Source organism: Corapipo altera, unplaced genomic scaffold, assembly GCF_003945725.1.
Source record: "Corapipo altera isolate COAL_440 unplaced genomic scaffold, ASM394572v1 101, whole genome shotgun sequence".
NCBI lineage: Eukaryota > Metazoa > Chordata > Aves > Passeriformes > Pipridae > Corapipo > Corapipo altera.
The window spans coordinates 1,002,792-1,024,683 of NW_020884984.1; the positions used below are offsets into that span (position 1 = coordinate 1,002,792).

General features: G+C 39.2%; 1 protein-coding gene across 1 annotated transcript in view; it reads right to left on the bottom strand.

Moving 5' to 3' along the window:
* Positions 1-21,892, bottom strand: part of SYN2 (synapsin II) — a 170,134-nt gene that overhangs the window by 24,528 nt on the left and 123,714 nt on the right. Inside the window, exons 7-9 of the mRNA XM_027666035.1 lie at positions 19,521-19,663; positions 14,265-14,339; positions 10,049-10,151 (exon numbers count right to left, since the gene is read on the bottom strand). Of these exons, the coding sequence (XP_027521836.1) occupies positions 10,049-10,151; positions 14,265-14,339; positions 19,521-19,663 (321 nt within the window). The remainder of the gene's footprint in view (positions 1-10,048; positions 10,152-14,264; positions 14,340-19,520; positions 19,664-21,892) is intronic.

Sequence of the window (21,892 nt, forward strand, 5' to 3'; positions counted from 1 at the left end):
TTCAAAAAGTAGTGTGGTGGCAGTGCAGCTGATGCAAAGAAGAAGTAAGAGTTTCTACAAAGAAAGTAGGATAGCAGAGAGGAAAATAAAAATGTGCACATTTCCATTCTAAATGTGACAGGTTAATAGTGTTCAGTGGTTATTTATTGCAACTATTGAGGTCAATAAAACTAATACTGAATTTCATCACTTCAGTGGGTTACAAATATTTGTTTTTTCTCCAGAATATTTGTTGTTTCTCCAGTGTATCTACTTTTGGCACGTCTGTGTTTGTTTCAGGGGAAATAAAAGCATAACATAATAACCCCAATAATTATTCACAATGGCACTGGATGTTCTTATTTCAAAAAATAATAGGATTTAATTTACTTCTGAGAAATGGCAATCCTTTTGCCATGTGCATCAAGACTATTCAGAAGCAGGTGAAGCTATGTCCATGTCACCTGCAGCCCTGTATCCCAAGGGACGCCCATATCTCCACTTTAGGGACAATGGTTGAGAACCTCAAGGCACTGACTACAGAAGTACAAGACGAACAGAAGAAACTCAGAGAGGAGATGAAGGAAAGCAGCTTCCACGTGTCACCAGTGCAAACCAGAGCCTCTGAAGTCAGAGCCAGACATTCCCCAGTTAGAGAGAGCGGACAGAGAAGAACTGAAGGAGAGAGAAAAAGGGAAGCCCATGAGAGTAAGTGCAGTACCAGTATCTCAGGGACAAGGGTCTGACCCACTAGAAGGTTCCTCCTGAATGCACTCACAGGGAAAGGGCTGTGATGGCCCCAACCAAGACCAGTGTTATAGGGCCCTGCCTCTAGCCAGGTAGAGGCACAGGACAACCCTGTCTATTGGACTGCGTGGATCTGATGGCCTGGCACGTCAGACCCACAAGAATACAAAGCATAGTTGACACTGGCCCTCAATGCACATTAATGCCCTCAGAGACTATTTCCACTTCTGGGGTGACTGGAGGGTCTCAAGAGTTGACCATGGTGGAAGCTGAGGTGAGCTTGACCGGGAAGGACTGGCAGAAACACCCCATTGTAACTGGTCCAGATGCCCAATGTATCCTGGGCATTGACTACCTCAGGAACGGGTACTTCAAGGACCCCAAGGGACATAGATGGGTTTTTGGAATAGCTGCTGTGGAGACAGAGGTGGCTAAGCAGGTGAATTGTTACCGGGCCTCTCGGAGAGCCCTTCTGCTGTTGGACTGTTGAAGGTTGAAGAACAGCAAGTGCCAACTGCCACCACAATAGTGCATCGCCGGCAGTAACGAATGAACCAAGACTCTGTGATCCCCATCCATAAGATGATCTGTGAGCTGGAGAGCCAAGGGTTGGTCAGCAAGATCCACCCACCCCTCAACAGCCCCATCTGGCCTGTGTGTCAGCCTGATGGAGGATGGAGATTGACTGTGGACTATCGTGGCCTGAATGAAGCCATCCTGCCACTGAGTGCTGCTGTTCCAGACATGTTGGAGCTCCAGTACAAGCTGGAGTCCAAGGCAGTGAGGTGGTACACCACTACTGATATTGCAAATGCGTTCTTCTCCATCCCCTTGGCAGCAGAGTGCAGGCTGCAGTTTGCTTTCACCTGGAGGGGTGTGCAGTACACCGGGAACCGACTGCCCCAGGGGTGGAAACACAGTCCCACCATCTGCCACGGACTGATCCAGGCCACACTAGAGAAGGGCGAGGCTCCAGAACATCTGCAGTACATTGATGACATCATCGTATGGGGGACACTATGGAGGAGGTTTTTGAGAAAGGAGAGAAAATCATCCAAATTCTCCTGGGAACCGGGTTTACCATAAAAAAGAGTAAGGTCAAGGGACCTGCCCGAGAGATCCAGTTCCTGGGGGTGAAGTGGCAAGATGGACATGGTCAGATCCCAACAGAAATCATCGATAAGATCACAGCAATGATGTTTAGCTGTCCACTGAAAACCATTTGATGTTCAGAGGGGGAGTGATACCTGTGGCCTAAAAACCTGTCCCCCTTGAAGGCAGGGTTTAATGGTAGCTATTTTTGCAAATATACACTATGAGGTGCATTTTAGCCCCCCTTTCACCCAGCATCAGTTATATCTTTCACAGGTGTGCAAAGAAAACCTCCTTTTGTTTACCATTCACTTACATTAAAACAATTAGTTGGAATGACTGTGAAATAAATTGCCTAAAATAAGGTCCTGCCAAAGGATTAGACAGGATTAAGATCTGGAGGATCTGGTTTGAATTTCTGGTTTGAAGTACTACTACAACTGCAAGTTCACACACAGACTTTCTTTAGGCAGTCTATTTTCATTCCTAGTAAAATAATTAATGACAGTTACCACAAGTCAGTAATGTTTTATATAAATGTATCTTCAGAATAAAAATATTTTGCACCTGTGAGCACTAACAGGAATGTCATGCTGACATTTTGCCTACTTTAGAAGACTTAACAAAGTTTAAACATATACAATGCACTCTGTTGATAAATAGTCTATTTACAGCCTGTGCTAGTTTTAAAACACCATTTAAAACTAGCCAGTTTTTAGTTCAGTACATCCCACCAAGAGGATTTCATAGAAAAAAAGAGACAACTATAATTTATCAAATCAAATCTGTTACTTTTGCAGATGCCAGTAACAACATGGGTCACTATGAATTATGGTCACTTCATTCATATCACTGTTACCTTTTATTTATAAGCATTTCAGTAGCCAATCCTATGGATGAATTTCTTTTATCACTCACGAACTGACTGGATATATTAGCAGTAGTGACAGAAAGTACAGCAGCATCTTGAAGTCAACACAATTCTGTGACAAAGTGAAAGACCTTTCAGTACCAGGATCTTTTGGTGAATTAGTCATTTTAAAATTTGAAATCTAAAATTTGGGCTGCAAGACCGAGCCTGGCACAAGAAAGAGAAGAGAAATGTTGTTTAACCCTGATGAATAGGAAAGGAAATGGGATGGGATTAATAAAGGACCCAATGTAATTATAAGATATCAGTAATTACAAAGGGATCATCATGTTTGAGGGAGAAACTCCTCTGCCACTGCCCAGACACAGCTCCATTGCACCACGTGTTTACCACCAAAGACTTGGGATGTCTTGGCCAGAGTTTTAGGAAAACCCAGCCCAAATAGGAAAAGACCTATGAATTCCAGAAGGTAGGATGATTGGTAAGTACAGAGGGAGGAGGAATTAATTTCGTTGTGAATAAGGGTCATTTTGAAGGTCCGTGTTTGAGAGTGGGAGAACTGGGAAAAAACATTTACCCTCTGAGTAAGGGCAGCTGGATTGTGTGGTGTTACCACTTCAGCCATATGTTATTCTTCTGGGCTGTTTTTGTTGGACCTGTATGTCTCTGATTGTGGTGAAAATTTTGACTGTAAAGGCAGAGGCTGATACAGATTTTAATTCTGAGTATAGGAAAGTCACCGACCTAAAGAAAAACTAACAGTTTGAGGAGGTTATTTAAGACTAAATGGGACTAAGAAGAGCTGGTGTGATTTCTGAGAAGTGAGGGAGTGACTGGATGTGAGGTAATCCCAGGGCCTTCCCTGAGGTCTCCATAGCAGATGCAGAGATAATTTGTCATTGGAAATGTAACCACACCTGAGGAGTCGGAAGGGGACAGTACAGAAAATCAGTGGTGACTGCTTGGAAACTTTTACAGTCCCTCCTGTAGTGGGTGAATAACAACATCTGCAGGAAAAATAAGAACAGCTGGCAAAGTGCATCAAGCACTTCCAGATGAAGGATCCAGTGCCTACAGACAAATTGATATGGTCTTGATCTAATCTGGAACAAAAACAAACCAAGTCAATGATTTCTACATTCAATCAAAATCTCTGGATGACTCCGAATTTGTATGTTGTGAACTTAGGCAATTGTACTAAAAAAGAGATAAAACTATATAGGAAATGCAGTTAACATAAATGAGAAAAATAGAGACACTTCAAAGAGAGTATGTGAAAGAGATTGTTTCAATCTATAAAATGATAACTGTTTCAACATCACATGAATTTTACCTGTATTCATTCCCCTATTAACAGTGTGGTTCCTTACCTACTAAAGAAAACATTAAGCCAGTCACCCATAAGAAGTGCTATTGCTGTTAGTTTAAAATTTAAAAAGTTACAAGTATTTTGACAATAGATACAATAAATATAAATATGATGCGTAAAAAAAAATTAGTGAATAATTATTCTTAGGATGGAAACCAAAATATTAATGTTATTGATGCAGCTCAATAATTATTGCTCCATTCAAACGCAAACCACTGTCCTAGAAATTTGCCCCCTTCATTGACTATGTCACTAAATACACTTCATTTACTTTTCTATCTAAAAGAAGAGCTGGTGCCAATGTTTGAGGAATGTCTGGAAAATTTCAGTGGATTAAATATGCTACTTCCAAAATATAAATAAGATCATTGAATAAACAGATTTTTTATATCACAGGAAGACCACATGTGAGGGAATGTATTAATGAATTCAGCACTAATGCATGATGAACTTGGAAAAATCTTAATTTAATAGGTTGGGGTTTTTTCTAGAATTGTACCTTCTTAACCATTTCTTATTAAGTTATATTAAGTCCTATTAGGAATAATTAAGTCATATTAAGGAAATGAAGCAATGCTCTTGCTTTGGAATATTGTTCACAGAGATGTGGTCTTAATTATAACTGATTTTATACCACCAAAAGTGTAATTTAGACTTCTAAATATTCAATATTTCTAAATGTTCAATATATTCCAGATTATAAATTATGAGAGACTTCTGACTTTATCAGCATGAATTTAGTTCCCTTCCTAACCTGAATAGAGGATATTCTTTAATGGCTGGAAAGCTGGAAGACGGTTTCGTTTCTGAGCACTTGGCAGGAAGCATTAGAGGCTTGTGCTCAATAAAGTTGTGCCAAAGCACAACTTCACATACAATTACGCACAAAATACAGTTTCTTAATTTCTTGTGTGGGTTTATTGGTGGTTGAAAGTTTTCTTCATGAAATCCAAACAGTTTTCATCTTTCTAGGTCACAAACCACTTGGAAGCTAATTTTAATTTAGCTCAGGGTAAAATTAAGTAAGTAGAAATAAGACACCTGCTGCAGCCACTCACCCATTCAATTGTGAGCAAAATTTGGGAGACTGCCTGTGAGGCCACTGTGAAGGATTCTCTTACATTTGTTCTTCTTTACTGTGTTCATCACCAGCATGAGCTTTTGTTTAGTTTCCCAGAGGTCTGGTTTTCCAAGAGTGAAACAGGAAAGATAATATTCAGTGGAGTCAGAAATATAAACAAGGTGAGGATCTGTTCCTTCAAGTATTGAAACTACAGAAGTGTTAATTTAAGCATGGAAAGATTAAAAGTCTTTCTTATATTTAAGAAGTTAAAACTTGAATGGACCCTAATTTGAAGTCTTATTAGGAAGAATTGGGGAGATGGTTAAAAATGTTGTGATAATAAATGATGTGTTAACAAGAATCTTGTTTCTACAACTTGTCTCTGGCACGACGATGCTTTTCCCATTGAGGGGAAAAGAAAAGACACTAAATTAAGAGATAAAACAGAATAATAACTTGGCCCTCCTCCTGATCAACCTAACAGCCCCTCCATTTATCTGAGTAATTCTTTAATTAGTTCATTGGTCTCTCTTGGAGTAGGGCAGGAACAGAGAAGAACCACTGGGTTCTTTTGGAGAAGGCAGTTTCTTTCAAGGAACCATATTTAGAAGACCATATTCTTTTAAAGGGCAAAGTTACTTCCTAGAGCCTCCCCCCAAAAAAATGCAGGGACTGTGAAGCTTCACAGAAAAAGAGGGGTTGTTTTTTGCTTGAATAATATTATTACTTCAATATTTCATCCTTCCTATGTTCAGAAAAATTGGTTTGGATTTTTTCCTGGGGACGCATAAGGTATCCCTCAACTGCAGAGCAAGAAAGTACAAATAGACGTCCTTCAACATCCCCTGGGAATAGCATTTATAGCAGTGTGGAAAGATGAATGGTACAGTAAAAGCATATCCTTTTTATAACGTCTGGGAAACAACAGCACTGTTGGCTTCAGCTTGATCAAGTGACCAGAAATCTCTTGGGTGGCTATAGAAAGATGAAGACACTGATGCAAAACTAGCACTGAGGAACCAAACCAAATCTATAAAATGGACCCAAATCTACAACCCAAAACTATAAAGCTGTACTTACTTTGCAATGTCTTGGTTTTTTATTACATGGAGACCTACTTGCTCAAAGGAACGTGCACCTCCCACGAGGGAGACAGTAATAAAGGTCTGGGTATTTCTTTTTTTCATAACAATATCTGTGTATGCAGAAATTGAGTGTCTAGAACTGCTTCAGTGTCACTAAATATTCTTATTTTTTTTTTCCTTTCCTTTTAGTTGTCTAATCCTTCCAGGTTATTCCTGAATGGTCATTACTTTACTTACACAGCAAGCACACTTTGCATAACTGGAATGGCCAGGGGGCTTTAAAATAACAAGTTATTTAACATTTGTCAAATATATAGAGGAGAGCAACAACTGGAGAAATTAAAACAGAAAAAATATGTTTACCCTTCCTGAAGAAGTGGGGCATGTGACTGGATCTAACATTAAGAACCAACACATTCCTACCTGCAGTGTAAATGTACTGTATTAGGTCATACATAAAAGATCACTTTAAAGTGGTGTTTTTAAGAGATACCACTAGAACGTTAGATTCATGAGAACAAGGTTGTACTGATTCTCTAATATCAGCCACTAGCACAATTTGTTGCCCCACGGTTTTGGGGAATAAAAGAAAGCACAATATTAAATCAGGGAATAACAAAACGACCATCACAAAGCAGTTGAATGGCTGCAACTCTAAAATAATAACATTTTGGTATAGGATAAAAAAGGAAATATGAAATTAATTAATTACCTTCCAGAAACAGTAATGTAAAAAGTAGTTGATGTGTTGTACTTTATAACATTAGTTTAAAATGGATTTTTGTAAGCATGTGAGTTGCTACATGTAATACTTACACAGTGTGGGTATTTTAAAACTATTGTCTTCAATTATGCATGTCCTAAAGCTCTTGTTGAACGCCTTTGTGTTAAGTAGTTATTCATGCAAAATGCTGTTCACCCAACCTTATTACAGAACTAATTTCTGCCTAAAATGCTGAGTACACGAAGGATATTTCAGCAGAATTCTACCCTAATTCCTGTTCCCTCTGAGGGTGGGTGACACATATTCCTTCCTTTTGGAGGTTACACTGGCCTGATGTTCAAACTGAAAAGCAGGAAGAACATTTCTGCATACATTATTTCATCCATCAGGAAGTTTGTGTGCTCCTTGTCAGATCACACCAGCAGTGATACCAAAACACTCAGTTTTGTTGTAGTTTCCATGAATCAGTTCCCATGAAAACATGAGAGCGCAGGTTTCAGGATGGAACTGCATTTGGGTGTAAATCCAGGATTTATGGACTGACTGTCCTGTTCAGCTCCTGGTGCTTGATTATACCATGTACCTGCCAGCTTTAATTTTCCAGCATTTATTTTCCCACGTTGAAAGGACACAAAAGGAGAAAATCCTTCCTATACTGGTGCAGCCAGTCTTTTACTCTTCATTGTATCACGGATTCTGGTGCAATGCCCGTTAAAATTACAGTGTAATAACTGTTGATGTGAGTTGGCTCTTTAGTAGCAAACCCATAAGTTGTACAGATCTCACAGATGGATGTGAACTTTGCAAAACTTTTCTATATTTCAATGTCTCAACACAGATTCTAAATATCCCTGCTGAGGAGCATTGCCATCTTCCAAACAATTCAGCTGATTCAGTACAACAGCAAGAATTATCACGCTTCTATCTGTTCTTTCTTAAAATGCAACATCCATTATATACACTAATCAAAATGCTCTATAAACCCAGTTCCTGATGTATCTTGCAGTTCTTAGAATTCTGGGCTTTAGGAAGTATGGCTGCCTCTGGCATGGAAAATTAGGGCACTTATTCAGAAGCAGGAAGGGAGGCAGTCTCTCAGTCCATTATATTATTTGCACTGGTTATTTAATTTTCAAAAAAACTCCTCCCTCTTCTTCTCCTACCCAGTAGACCTCTCAGTGCAGGTCTAAGCTTGTGTGCCTGGCTTCATGGAGGCTGATGGTGCTTGCTGGCTTGGCTCAGAAATTTAAAATATCGCACAATATCAAAAATGTGGAAACAGTCACATTCAGTGAATGAAAAGTCTGACAGGAACTTGCTAACTGAGGAATTCCACAGAGGTGTCAACTGTTAAAATAAAGGAGACATCCTCCACTTCCACAGGAAGCATTGTTTTGTCTGTGAAATCTCTATTTCTTACAAGAATATCCTTATTAAAAGATATAAAAAAAGCAGTCCTGCTCCAGTTTTGTAACTTTTTGCTTGCAGTCTTTCAGTTTTTAACTACTATGAGATAACTGAGATCTGATCTGAAAATAATCCATATTTCTTTATTTTATAGTTCAAACACTGAGATTGAAATTTATTTCATTAAAGCCAGCCAAATCAGCATGAAGTCTCTCAAATGTAATGAATTTGGCTACATGGGGGTGTGTGGAAAAGGCTGAGGCCCAACCTCAAAGAGGTTTAGGGGTACAGGAACTGCAGAGCATCCTACAACACTTTAAATGGCCAGGGAGGCTGCCAAAGCCCAGCTGCTGGAGAGGAGTGGAAATCAGCACCTTCCCAGGAGGCAGATGTGTCCAAGACACACCATGGCCACAGCCAAGCTGTGGAGCAGCACACAGGACAATTCCTGGGCTCGGGAATTCCCATTAGAGTGGATCATCAGAGGTCAGAGCACTCTGGCTGCAGAAAGAGGAAAACACCTTTTTTCCACTCTTTCAAATCTCAGCCCTTGGGTCAAACACTACAGATTTACAGGAACTTTGGGGTGAAATGGAGGGGAAAGGCTGGATCCTAGGAGGAAGAATGGAGGAGGTTCAGTGTGGAATCCCAGATTTTATGCTACAGTGGATTCTGATACAATAAGACACACTGATTTGGCCAGGAAGACCAAGGTAACGATTTCTTGAAATCCTCCTCAGCATCTCAGGAGGCAGTCACTGATTCAGTTTGTTTAACACTGTGAGCTGCTCAGGCCTTTAAAGTGCTGTTATTGATTTGGGAATTATTAGCAATGGCAATAGTGATAAACAGTTCTGTGAAATTAGATGGGAGCAAAATACACAGAGCTGCTTAACTCTGTGACAAAATAAATGTTTTCACTTCTACAAAGCTTTTCTGTTATAAATGAACACAAATAACTAGAAAGGGTTAATTCATAAGCACCAGCTTACTCTCATAGTTTAGAAAAAATACTCTTACTTTTGCTTCACCAACTTCTTTTAGATTGGGGAAGATTGTGAAGATCCTTGCCCATCTCCTGAATAAAATTCTAAGAACATGGAAGATGCTGAATAAATGCTGAATTGTGTGATAGGCAAGTGATAATAGCTTGTTTTATGGCTACATAAAGTGATATTTCTCCATAATAAACTTAAGGTAAAAGAAAAATTTAAACTTTTCAAAATTGCCAATGGTAGAAACTTCTGATTCATGAGGATTCAGATCTAGAGGGTAATATTTTGGCTACAAAAAAAGTTGTTTCCACTTCATTCCTAATCTCCCTTTCTGTGGAAAAGTATAATTTTGTTGGGGTTCCCTTGGGATAGTGCTATCTATAAACCTTCCAGGAAAAACTGGTAAACCTGCTCAGGAAAGAAACCATAAGTGTTGGGAAAATGTGACATCCACATTTGGTTTTGTTTTGCAGTTTGTGTACATTTCCTCAAACACTAAAAGACATTACCATCTATATGGTTACATTTTCCAGCAAGTGTTGCCACTAATTTGGACATGTGGCTTTGTATTATGATTTCAACACTGCTCAAAAATACACAGCCTTTCCTGAAACACAAATAAGGCAATGCCTAACTATCAAAAAATGTTCTTTACTTGGCTGTTTACTTGTGTGTAATATATAAAAGCATATATTGAAAAAAGTGGAATTACTTACCTCAAAAATATAATCTTTTCCATCCTTTCCATGTACAGCTTTAACAGCACAGATGTCCAAACCACCAAATATTTCAGAACAGGTGTCAACCCAAAGCTTGTACCTGTTTCATAAAAATAATTTTTTTCTGTGAGTATCTCATCAGGCTCTTGATTTTCTACAGGCTTACCTAGTAATGTATTCTATATAACATTTGCCCTGTATGAATTTTCCCTGTATTGTCAGTTGTATTTCTCACAGTAGTAACTTAGAGGTACTGGCCTTATTACTCTGCTTTTCCCAGCAGACTCCAGCAAAGCTGTGGCTCTCTATCCTGACTTAGTGTTATGCTGGATTCTGTCCCAGTTTAGATGGATCCAGATTTTTGTGTTTGCTCTCAGCTGTGAGTAACCTGAAGATAAGCTGTGCTGAAACACAAACACATTTAGCTCTATCCCACCCTGCACTGCCAAAGCCCTCATGCCAGTACCCCCTGCTGGTTGTGGCTGGGCTGCCACAGAAATTCTCCACAGTAGAAGGATTTATCATCTGACCAGTTTCTTTGGCTTCAGAGATGCCAAAGGTTTTGAGAAAGTAGGCTTGTTTTTTTCCTGGGAAATTGCCCAGGTTCAAGTGTGATGGTCCTGCTGCCTATCATGCTTGGCAGTGTGCTTGGTTCTGGTTGGGTTTTACTCTTGTATCAGGAAAGTTGAGTGAGTCTTCATCCCAAATTACAGATCCAACTTGTTCCAAAGAGGCAATGATGGCTTTATACCTATGGCACTGAACATGGCAAAAGAGAAATCACGCCAGAAAACCCTTAAGATGGCACAAGAGAACCAGATGTATGACTTTAAATGTTATATAGCATGCAGACAAGGATAATTCTCTTCATGTAGGGTTACAGGCAACTACAACAAAATTCAATTGGAATTCAAAGAATGCAAAGGAATTCTACAGTTCCTAAAAAAATCTAGTGCTTCATACAGTACCAAATACAAAACCTCCTCTGCTTCTTTTGCAACATCATGGTAAGAAATATGGCCCAAGGGATGGACATTTGACCCATTCTACACTCAGTAATATGATTTATTTTTCTTTCTTTCTCTATGAATAGAGAGATTATCTGATCAACAAGGGGGTGAAGTGTGAATTAGTAGTAAAAGAGTGAAGCAATTTGTGTGATCAAGCCCAGAGCTGCAGGTGACATCAGCACAGAACTGTGCTGGGAACTGCCTGGGGTGACACGAGCTGTGTGTGCTCATTCAATGGCAAGGACTGACCCAGGGGACACACAACAACATTGGGAACGTTCATTAACTAACAGCAGAGCTGGGTATGGGATCAGTCTGTGCTGAAATGACCCTGAAAGGCTATGCAGGTAGATATCACAGTGACACCAACTGAAGGACAGGATTTGCTTAGAAAAGAACCCAACAAAAAGAACCCATTTATCACGAACTTTCATTGACCAGCACTGGAGTCTAAACCAGAGCTGTTTCCTCTAACAAACTCTCTCCTGCTACAGCCCTTGAGCCATGATCATAGATTTGCCACCTCAGGATTTTCCATTGCAAACCCCTGCTGTAATAAAGAGCATTTCACTGTAGGATCAAAGGAAACTCATTGCTGGGCTGAGAGTCTCATTCATGTACAAGTATCTTCAGTAACAGCATCCTTTCCAAGTGAACTTATTAGGTCACATTCTTCATATTTTCTTATATCAAATCTGTTCCAGTGGAAAAGTTTTTCTTTCCAGCAGAATACAAAGAAATTGATAAAACTGTTTGAAAAGATCCTGATGGTAATATCTAAGAAATGAAACTAATTTTTTTTCCTGCAGGAAACATGTTTTTTGCCTAATATAAGAGGTTTCTTTGGATGCCTGACAATTTCAACATCTGAAGATGCACTGACTGCACAGTTTGTATGCACTTGTTTATAAATAACTTTTTTTTTTTGCTACTAAATACTGTATATCTTAGAAAGTCATGAGGACAGCAAAACTTGTCTTTAACAGTAAATATCTGGACTTTATATGAAAACAAAAATGAAGACATTTTCCTTAAAATATTGAAACATGAATCAGATTTGTGAAAGTATTTTTAATAGTCTATCTTCTGCCAACACACACAGAGCTGGAAAAATATAGTTATATTTCGAAACGGAGGTTTTGGATGGAGTAGCCTGTAGTGTTTTAAACCTGAGGTTTTCACAGTAGGTTTGACAAAAAGTCACAGTTCTTATTTTCCCAGAGCCAATAATACAGTGTGCAGCAGCCCTAGATAATAAAGGCAATTAATACAGGATTGCTCCAGGTGTCTGACAGAAAATATCAGGTGAGCCAGGTGAGGTGGGCACTGTTGGCACAGCTCTCTGTTCTTCTGGAACTATCTGGGGAGCAGAGCCCCTCAAACAGGGGGGCAGTGAGAAAGTGTAACACTGAAATGTGCTGCTCCTCCACCTCCTCTCTGCCCCTTGCTGGGCCACAATCTTTCTTTTCTAATTTCTAGACTCAGATTTGTATTCGGTCAACAATGTCAATCAGGTAGTACTTTCAAAGCACTTCTTCCTCATTCATGGCATGCATTATAAATTAAATGCATCAGATCTGATTGCTCTTGCTGTGTCATGAAACTGCTTCAACTCTTCAGAAAACTTTATTTTTCCCTCCTCTCCCTTGCTGTGCAGTGTGCACTCAATGGGTAATCACACATACCCCTTCCTCTTACGAGAAAACATCCATCTTTTCAATGCTTTTGCCTTCCTTAGCTTCAAAGTTTTGGTTTGTTGGACTTTGTTTTAATGTGAAAATACCTATTTATTTTATTATATAAATATACTATATATAAATATAAGATCGCAAAATTCACAAAAATTATAAAAAATTAAATTACATATTTAATAGATTAAATATTATTTAATAGATATATTATTATTAAACAGGAAAATACCTATTTATAATCTCTAATTATCTTACATTCAAAAATGGAAGCAGAAGCAAAGCACATGGAGTATTTCCAGCAAGTGCAGGGCCAAGGGGAGCATTTCCCACTCCTACGGATACTGTTCATTTTCCTCAGGGCAGAACTGCAACGCCTGTGCTTTCACAGAAGAACAGCCCATGGACTGTAATTACACACACACCAGAGCACAGTCTTGCTTTTCCTTCTCAGTGAAAACATAACCTCACTTGCTAGAGGAAGGTGGGTGGGAATGAGAAAGAGAAAATGCTGTGGCTCCAGTCCATGCCCAGAGCAGAGCTCAGCGAGGACACACAGTCTAGACAGGGCTTGGACAGCAGGGAGCTGCAATTCCCATCTCACTTGTTTTCACCTTTCCAGGGCAGGCAATGGTTCAGTTCCTGTGTCTCCCTCAGCTTGTAAGTGGTAGGTTCCAGACTTAAAAAAAACAAACAAACCAACCCCCCCAAACACCAGAAAAGGACTGCTGTTGAACTGTAAGACCTTTCAAATTACACTTTTATTGTACAAAACTTTTTTTTTCAGCTAAAACTAGTAGCAGCCTTTGGAGAAGTTGAACAGCAGAAAATCCATAGCCATCCAAAAGCTTCTCAGATTTATTTTCTGCAGGGAGAAGAGCTTTAGGTGTTGTGGAGGAACTTAGAGCAAATGAGGACTACAGTAAACCAAAGCAGAGAGCTGGAACGATGGCATGAGGGAAATAAGCTTCAGTGTATCTCATCAACAGGGGGAAAAGCCTCAGAGTGAAGTTTAGTGGCAATTTATAAAAGAAAAAAAATAGCAATTTAGGATTGAAAGTAGAAAAGAGAAATGTGATTTCAATAGGCAAAGTGAAGACTGTATTGCTTGGTTATAATGAAGGAGGCAGAAAGAGAAAAATTTAAAACAATGTGCATAGGGTAAGACTGAAAGGTAAAAGAGACAAAGAAACCAGAAGAAATGAATGACAGGCTGAATATAAAATTTTTGAAAGGAATTCCAGTAGTTTTCAAGGTGCAGATACAGATGTAGGAACTTAAGGGTGTACATAAGCACCTAAGGCTGCTGCATGTGGTGAGTGAACTGTGAGAGGAGCCATATGGAACTCTTTGCTCATCTTCTTTCACCTAATTGGAAGATTTTCTTTCCCAAAACAAACATAGGACATGCACTTACTGTGAATTGCTTATCAGCACTGGGATTTTCTAAAAATTAATTCACAATAAAATTCCATTAATTTTTTTTAATTACCTTTTACATGAGACTCGACTTACTTATCTGACATAGCAATTTGTTCCAACATTGCAGAGCCTGTGTTTGTCTTCCAGTTTCCAGATATGGAAGTTCTCCTGAAAGGGGGAAAACATTACAAAGAGAGCCAGTGGTTTCATACTTTCACTGTCCATTAAATTACTCTGCTTTTCACATGAACACAGTAACAGTATTTACACCTTTTTCATACCTGGCATGTTGTAACAGAACATCTAAACCACGAGGAATTCTAAGAGACATTGGCATTGTCAGGAATACTTGGTTGGAGGCATGTTACAAAGTATGACAGTGCTGTGAAATTTCTGCTCCCCGTTTATTCATATAAGACTTTTTTAAAAAACCCCAACCTACTCTAATTGACAGTGTTAGCAAAGAGCTGGGATGATTGTAAAGGGACTGATGGCCTGGAACATACTGTTACTGCAAATGGAAATGTCCAGAAGCTTCAGCTTGTCATTTCAAACCCATTACACTGCAGAGTTAGGTCCCAATACTTAAAAAGCAAGATATCTATAGGGTTTCTAACATCTCTGAAGTGATTTCAGAGCTGTTTTGGAGCTGGATTTTGGGTTCTCCTCCACTTTTCACTCTTTGCTATCTACTAATATAATCTAAATAGTCTATGCCAGGACCTGAGTACACCACCTCCTGTTTAATCTCTAAGAAAAAAAATCCATGTAAAGTTTTTTTCTCCTCAGACCTTGGGATTGCTACCAGGGCTGAGAAGATTACTGCTTTCTGAAACCTAAATGCTGTACTGGGAAAAGGCTAAGGATACAAGTTATGAAGTGTTTCCAGTCAGTAAAATCGTAGGAACATCTGTAATGTATTAAAATTATATTAGGCAGCAGCTATAGTTTTCTCTCCATTTTTCCATTAACATAATTGTGAGGGTCAGTAGCAATTGTGGGGGAATATTGACTTTTCTTTGGGATTCTCATAAAGTTAGCTGAATTTTAAAGCACATGATGTCATGTTCTTTGTTGATGTGGGAGAAACTAGTGAGAGAGGAACGTGCATGTAATAAGTCCAGTAATAAGACTGTGTTGTGATTTCTGCTTCAATTTTTTTAAGTGATATTTTTATATCTTTGCAAATTAATAATTTTAGGTTCATTACTACTCTACACACACATTCTGGATCAGAGAGATAACACTCCTCACAAATCACAATCCAACTCTATCGCAGAGTTCTCACAGGCAGGGACTGTGCATGGACTATTTTAGGTGGCTTTTAGGAGGCAAGATGTGACCAAACCAGGAAAAAAACATCTGGAGGACTTTTAGCAAGTATTTAGTTCAAGATCCTCAGCTGCAGTGATGTAACCTCAGCCCTAGAGGCTGACTACAGAAGCGAAGAAGGTTTGCTTTTAGCCCTGCTTTCACTGCGCAACGCCGAAGGCTCCCTGTTGAACCTGAAGAAATTTCACAACTGATGCTTGGTGGGCTCTAAGGATGCTGTAGGGACCAGCTGAGGAAGGACAGACCTAACTGGAGGAATCTCAGCAGCTTGTGGGCTTGACACAGAAGCCTTTCAGGACCAGAGGGGTTCCATCAGACCATGGTTAACTGCTACAGAACTATCTAACCAGACCATCTGGCACTCTAAACCCTAGCTATGATTTCTGTAATTAACATATGAATTCCTCTACTGACACAGGAAGGTTTCCCACCCTTCTTCACTTTTGATAATTGCTAAGAGTCTTTCACATGGTTATTTCCTTCTCTGTTACTAAACACTGAAAAATAAATAAAACAACTCCTACACTTTTGAGTGCTTTACACTTAGGCTTAGCATGTTTACACTGGATTCGGTCTTTGCAAGAAGGAAGAACTGTTTTAAAATTGCTAAACAATTCATAGTAACTTGAGCTTCCCCTTTTCCAACATCTTCCTGTTTTATTTAGTAGCATTTACAGTACCCAATCCAAATTGCTGGGACAGCGACTGGTCATCAGAAAAATATGTAGAAATGTCTGCCTATTACCCTTGTGTAGGCAGCCTGCTCTGTGGTTTGATCCTCTAGCACTGTTTCTTTGGTTGATGTGCTTTACTTTTGGTTTATTGACCTTTTGATCAAAGTACTTTAAGCTCTAGGTTCAGAGTACTGCTTTTGGAGGGGGGATTTAGATACAGGGCTTTTGTATTTCTGGTTTTGTACATGGTGTATGACCCTTTTAAACTCGATTTCCTTGAAGTCAGCTGAATTCTGTCTGTGTACCCAGGGCAGTTAAGTATGTATCACAAAGGGTCCAAGGAGCTGTGGTATTTACAGGGATCCAATGCTGCATTTTGCCCATAATCTCCACTGACAGACAATAAGCACCAGTGTTTGGTGAGTCACGGATCCACTTAAACCACAATTTCCCACAGAATTATAAAACTGAAACTCTTAGTAACTCTCTTCAAAGTACAAAAACAAATGTTCAGCTGGTATTTTTTTGCGGTGACTCTCTAAGTGCTCTGTTCCTGTGTCACAGAACAAAATGAAAACCAGCTGTAAAACAATATTCTACTGACATCATGGATATGTATGCACATGAATAATTTTTCAGACATTTGGTAAATCTTCTCCTATCCATGATGCTTTGTAACAATGGATCAGTATTTCATTTTTGTGTGTCAATAAGCTGTATGAAAGAATCTAGAGAAAAAATGATCACTAGGCTTTTAGCATTTGGATGAACCCATAGTTTCTGAGTAGAAACTTAAAAATAAAGAAAAGGTAGGAGGAACAGGCTGTCATTTCAACTTATTTTTGCTGTCCCTTAGGTCAACTGCTTAATCTGTGAAAAAGAAAAATTTATATTTCAAAATGATAAATTTACCATGGCTGACTCTTCCAAAATTATTCTAGACACTGAACAGCATTTAAATTTCAAGTTGAAGGGAAAAAAAGAGTGGCTCTCTCCTACAAAATGTTGTGGTCCAATTTCTACCACAAGGGATGAGCAAACATTACTAATATTGCATCTGGTACATGGTGATGTATCAGAGCCAGTAAGAGCTGGGCCTTATTCCTAAGACTTTGCCCTTGGGAGCTGTAAGAGTGGGAAAAATCAGCTTAATTTATTATAAAAAAGAGAGGAGGGGAGAGATGGGCAGCACAACACAAGGAATCTACCTGTCAAAGCACCAACAACAGAGAAAATACCATCCAGTCTTGCAGAGGCAGAAATAGTTTCATGAAAAGGTCTGTGATGGAGAAGGAAGGTTGGCTGGCACTGGGAACAGGGTGAGGGCAAGGCTGGTGAATGAGAATCCAAGGGGTAGGAGAGAGCCTAGAGCAACAAAACAGGTTAGGAACAAGAGGTAAGGACTAAAGAGACAGGAAGGTCTGGGCAAGCAGTGGGACTGGATCAAGATATGGCCTGCACAGGTAAGAGAGGTGACCTTGGGGTATAGGAGCACCGTGCTATTAGGAAAAGTAGGATGGGTGTCCTCAGAGAGGGGGTAAAGCCAGAAAAAGTCAACAGTGGGAGTACCAACGTTAAGACAAACAAGCAGAATTAGAATTAACTTTCCTGGAGCAGCTGGGGATTAAATGCTGTATAATTCAGAAGCATTTTTTAAGATTCTTGTTGCCTTTAGGGAGAGGTGGGGAATGCCCAACACACCAGAATTCTGTAGGGAGCATGTCACAGTTCTGTGTCACTGAAAATCACCAGCAAGGGATTTCAGAAACCTTTCAATCCTCACGAGCTTTTGGGGTGTTCTGCCTTGGTCACTGTGCCCAACTCAGATTTCCAACACATCGTTTCTGCAAAATTTAGATAACTTTGGGTTCAAAACAAATCAGAAAGAGTGAGTGTCCACACTGCTGGGTGGGTCTGACCTATGGGAACAGTATTTCCACCCAGGTCTGTGCTGTGCTTTCTTGAGGCCCTTCAGATGTATCGTGAGTGGCAGATGAACTACTGAGCTGTTCTGGAAAGGCCCAACCTTTGGTGTTCTCTCTCCAGTGCCTGGTCAGTCACAGATCAGGAGAGACCAGCAGTTACTCAGTTTGGATCCTCTGACAGTCGTGTCTTAGCGGAGAAGTCAAGAGTGTGTGACGTTCTGATAGCAATGTAAGGAGATATATTTTTACACATTGGGCAAAAGGTTCTGCTTTCTCATAGAACTTGTTGGCTGTTCCTAAGTTACTTGGCACCTAATGTCAACCCATTTAAATTATAAAACATTGAAATTATAAAACATTTTACGCATTTGCATTAACCAAGTTCCAACTTTTCCTGCTCTTGGTATTTATGCTTTGCTTGGAGTTCAAATGTTTCTACTCATAAAGAACCTGACTGATAAAGATCCTTACAAATGTTGACATACAAGAAATCTCTGATCCCTCCAATGTTCACCAGTTCCTCCAGAAATATCTCTGTGTGTGTACATGGGTGTGCGTATGTAAACGTGCATGTGTATTTTTATCTGTATTCTGATATATTTTTCCTGCCTCAGAATCATAAGCATGAGGGAACTAAGCCATGAGATTATCTAACTTGTCTTAAAACCAGGAAGAAAATCAGTGTACATCAGATTACATTGCTTGATAATTAAAAATTGATAAGTAAAAATATGTATAAACACAGTTACCATAGCTCAACTGCAACAAGACAACCTGTTTTGCTGCTCCAGCTTAATGTTGTCTGTGAATATGAAACATCCTCTCATATAGTCATGACCTTTAAACAAACACTTGGATCCCAAAAAAATCCCAAATCTTCGTTTGCGAAGCCCAGCCATGACAGGATCCCAAAATTAGAAGAGATTTTCCTCTCTCTATGTGAAGGTCACTGCAAGATTGGAATTGTTTTTACATGTGTTATGTCAAAAAGAAAGGACTTTGTTCCATAAAAGTGTGACAATTCAGATTTATGTGAATGAATGACATCCAGCTACCCTTAGAGGGAGAAGCAAATTTGATCCTAAGTTGAAAAGACACAAAGGAATCTTTTTTAACAAGTTCCCTACAAAAACAAATACCCTTCCAACTGTTTCTTTCTTTAAAAGAAAATAATAAGCACAGGTTAGCAGAAAACCGACCCTGGTAGGCTCACATGCTGTCTTATTCTCCTCCTCCCAATCACAATCAACTTAAAAAATAGTCTTGATAGATCTAAAAAGTCTGAAACACTCTTTCCAGAGAGTATGACAATGGAAGCATGGAGTCACCACATCAGCTCAGAGATTCATCCAACATCATCTCATTGCTGCGTATCAATTTTGAAACAAAGCAGGAAAGAATATAAGGTTTTGGCTCACATGTACGCTTTGTAGTTACTGCCTATCTTTTGGATCCTGATGTCATATTTGGAGTCTATGAAGGGCTCAGTGGTGGCGTAGGTCTGAGTAAGTGCTACCACGCTGGCTATGTCCTGAAAATCGTAGTGGTTGTCTACCTTGATCTGCAGTCACCATGTCACAAGACAACAGCATATACAAAAGAAAAAAGAGTAATTAGGAATAAAATGTAAAATTTCAGTCGCAAATGGCATTCATGAGAAGTATGTTTTCTGACAGTATGAGTTTATTAAAAAAAGTACAGGATATTTTATCTGATTTCTAGATTCTATAACATTTTTGCATTAAAGTTTCTGTTTTTCTAAGCAAAATATTACCTGTTCAACAATGGAAAGAAAATTGCAGATAGTGGAATTTCATTTTGCCTTAATTTTTTTTTTAAGTGGTGGTTGTAAAATATATATCTGCAAGCATTAGCATTTTTTAAGGTGTGATATGCAACCCTAATTTATGTAGAGTTCTTGCTCCTTCTGTAAATTGCTCAAGTAACTAAATGTATCTGAAGCCCACCATGAAGCTCCTCCCATGAAGGAGGAGCTGAAGGGTCAGGATATCCTGATGAGTGCACATTCACAGGAAGCACAGAGGGTCGGCTCAAATCAGCAGGATCATTATTCTCATTTTTCTCACTTCTCTGCAAGGATTTGGGCTTTGTAGGAGTAAAATTTCCTAGTTGTGGAACACTGTGCTAAGGTGGTTCTAAATGGTACTTAAGCCATCAACTTCAACATCTTGAAATAAGGAGGAGGTGGAAAAGTGGGGAATGTTAATCTAGAGGGAAAGGGAGGAGACTTTAGTGGACAGAGAGACATCACTTTTGTCCAAGGGAGGGCAAATCTCTGTGGGTGACTCAAAGCTGGCTGAAACAGGGAGTAAAAGCGACTCAGAAGAGAAACCTTGGGGCTGGTAGAAAATGGGAGAGGGAAAGTGGATCTCCACCATACTGCTCCAAAGGACATGTGAGAATGGTGAGGAAAGGAGGCAGGGATTAGTATTTCTCATGGTATCTAATATTAGGAGAGTTTGTAACTCTTTCCAAGTCCAGTGTCTCCTTTGCTTTTACTGTCACCTGGTACTTAAAGGGACCCTGAGGGCCCTCAGGGAGGTGGGACTTGCATGTCAAACAGCATTTAAAAGTCCAAAGTCTAACTATTCACGCCCAGCTCTCAGATAGAGAAAGATACAGAGTAATTTGCCATTTGAGAGCCACAAAACTAGACACAAAGCCTGCTTTCAACTTTATTTTCTGAAAATTTACTGGCCTGTACAAGTGTAATTGGGACCACTGGAAACACTCCTGCTGGCAGTGCCCTCAGGGAGGCCTGGGGTACGAGGAGAACCTTCCTTTCCACTCTGACTAAGCAGTTAACAATAAAAGGCTGGCATTTAATCTCTAAGGGTTTAAAAAAAAACAAACCCTAGATTTATTTCTAGACATATGACATGCTGAACATTTCTGTCCATTATTTTTCTTTTTCTATAAACAAGAGGTGAATATTGAAATAAGGCATAAACATTCTAACACTTCACATATGCAATCCACAGAAAGTGCAGTTTAATTAGTGGTCAATTCTGCTCTCAATTAAATTGGCTGCTGGATTTCCACTGACTTACTAACTATGAAATAAAGTAAAACAGTGATAGACGAAAGAAGATAACATACAGTATAACTTGTAATAAAATCAATTTTCTATTTCTATTACTAGTGGTAAACATTATGTTCATGGAGTTTTTGAAGATTCAAGATGATAAATGTAACTATTCTCTGATGATTTGTTTTAAAATCTAAAACACTTAAAGCATTGAAATGTTTTCAGTGAGTGAAGTTACTCTGTAATGACTAGAAATTGGCACTGATAGCCGTGAAATCAGGATTGGAATCATATCCCATCGACCTAGCACTGTGAGATAAATGATACCAAAACAACTGTACTCACCACTGAAATGCAATTACTTTGGAGAAAGAAAGTAGCAGTTATATAGTGGTATGAAACAATCACAGAGAATACATTAATAAAAGTTCAGTATCAAGCTGAAACTAATAAAGAACCAAGGCAAAATCTTCCCATATTCCCAGGTTCAAAAAGCTGGATTGTGCAACAGATCTTGACTCTCAAAGAGTTTCAGTGCAATCAACCAAATTAATAAACAAGGTTTTGCTTCGAGAAAGCATCTCAGCATATTTCAAAGAGTGTCCTGGACAGGGCAATGCACAAACTGCAAAGGCCTCCATGTGAAAAAATATTGTGCATGTTTCTATTTTCCTGAAGAGAGATGCTTTCTTGAACAACAGACAAGCAGAGATTTGCAAGGGTAGGGATCTGAGGCAGAAT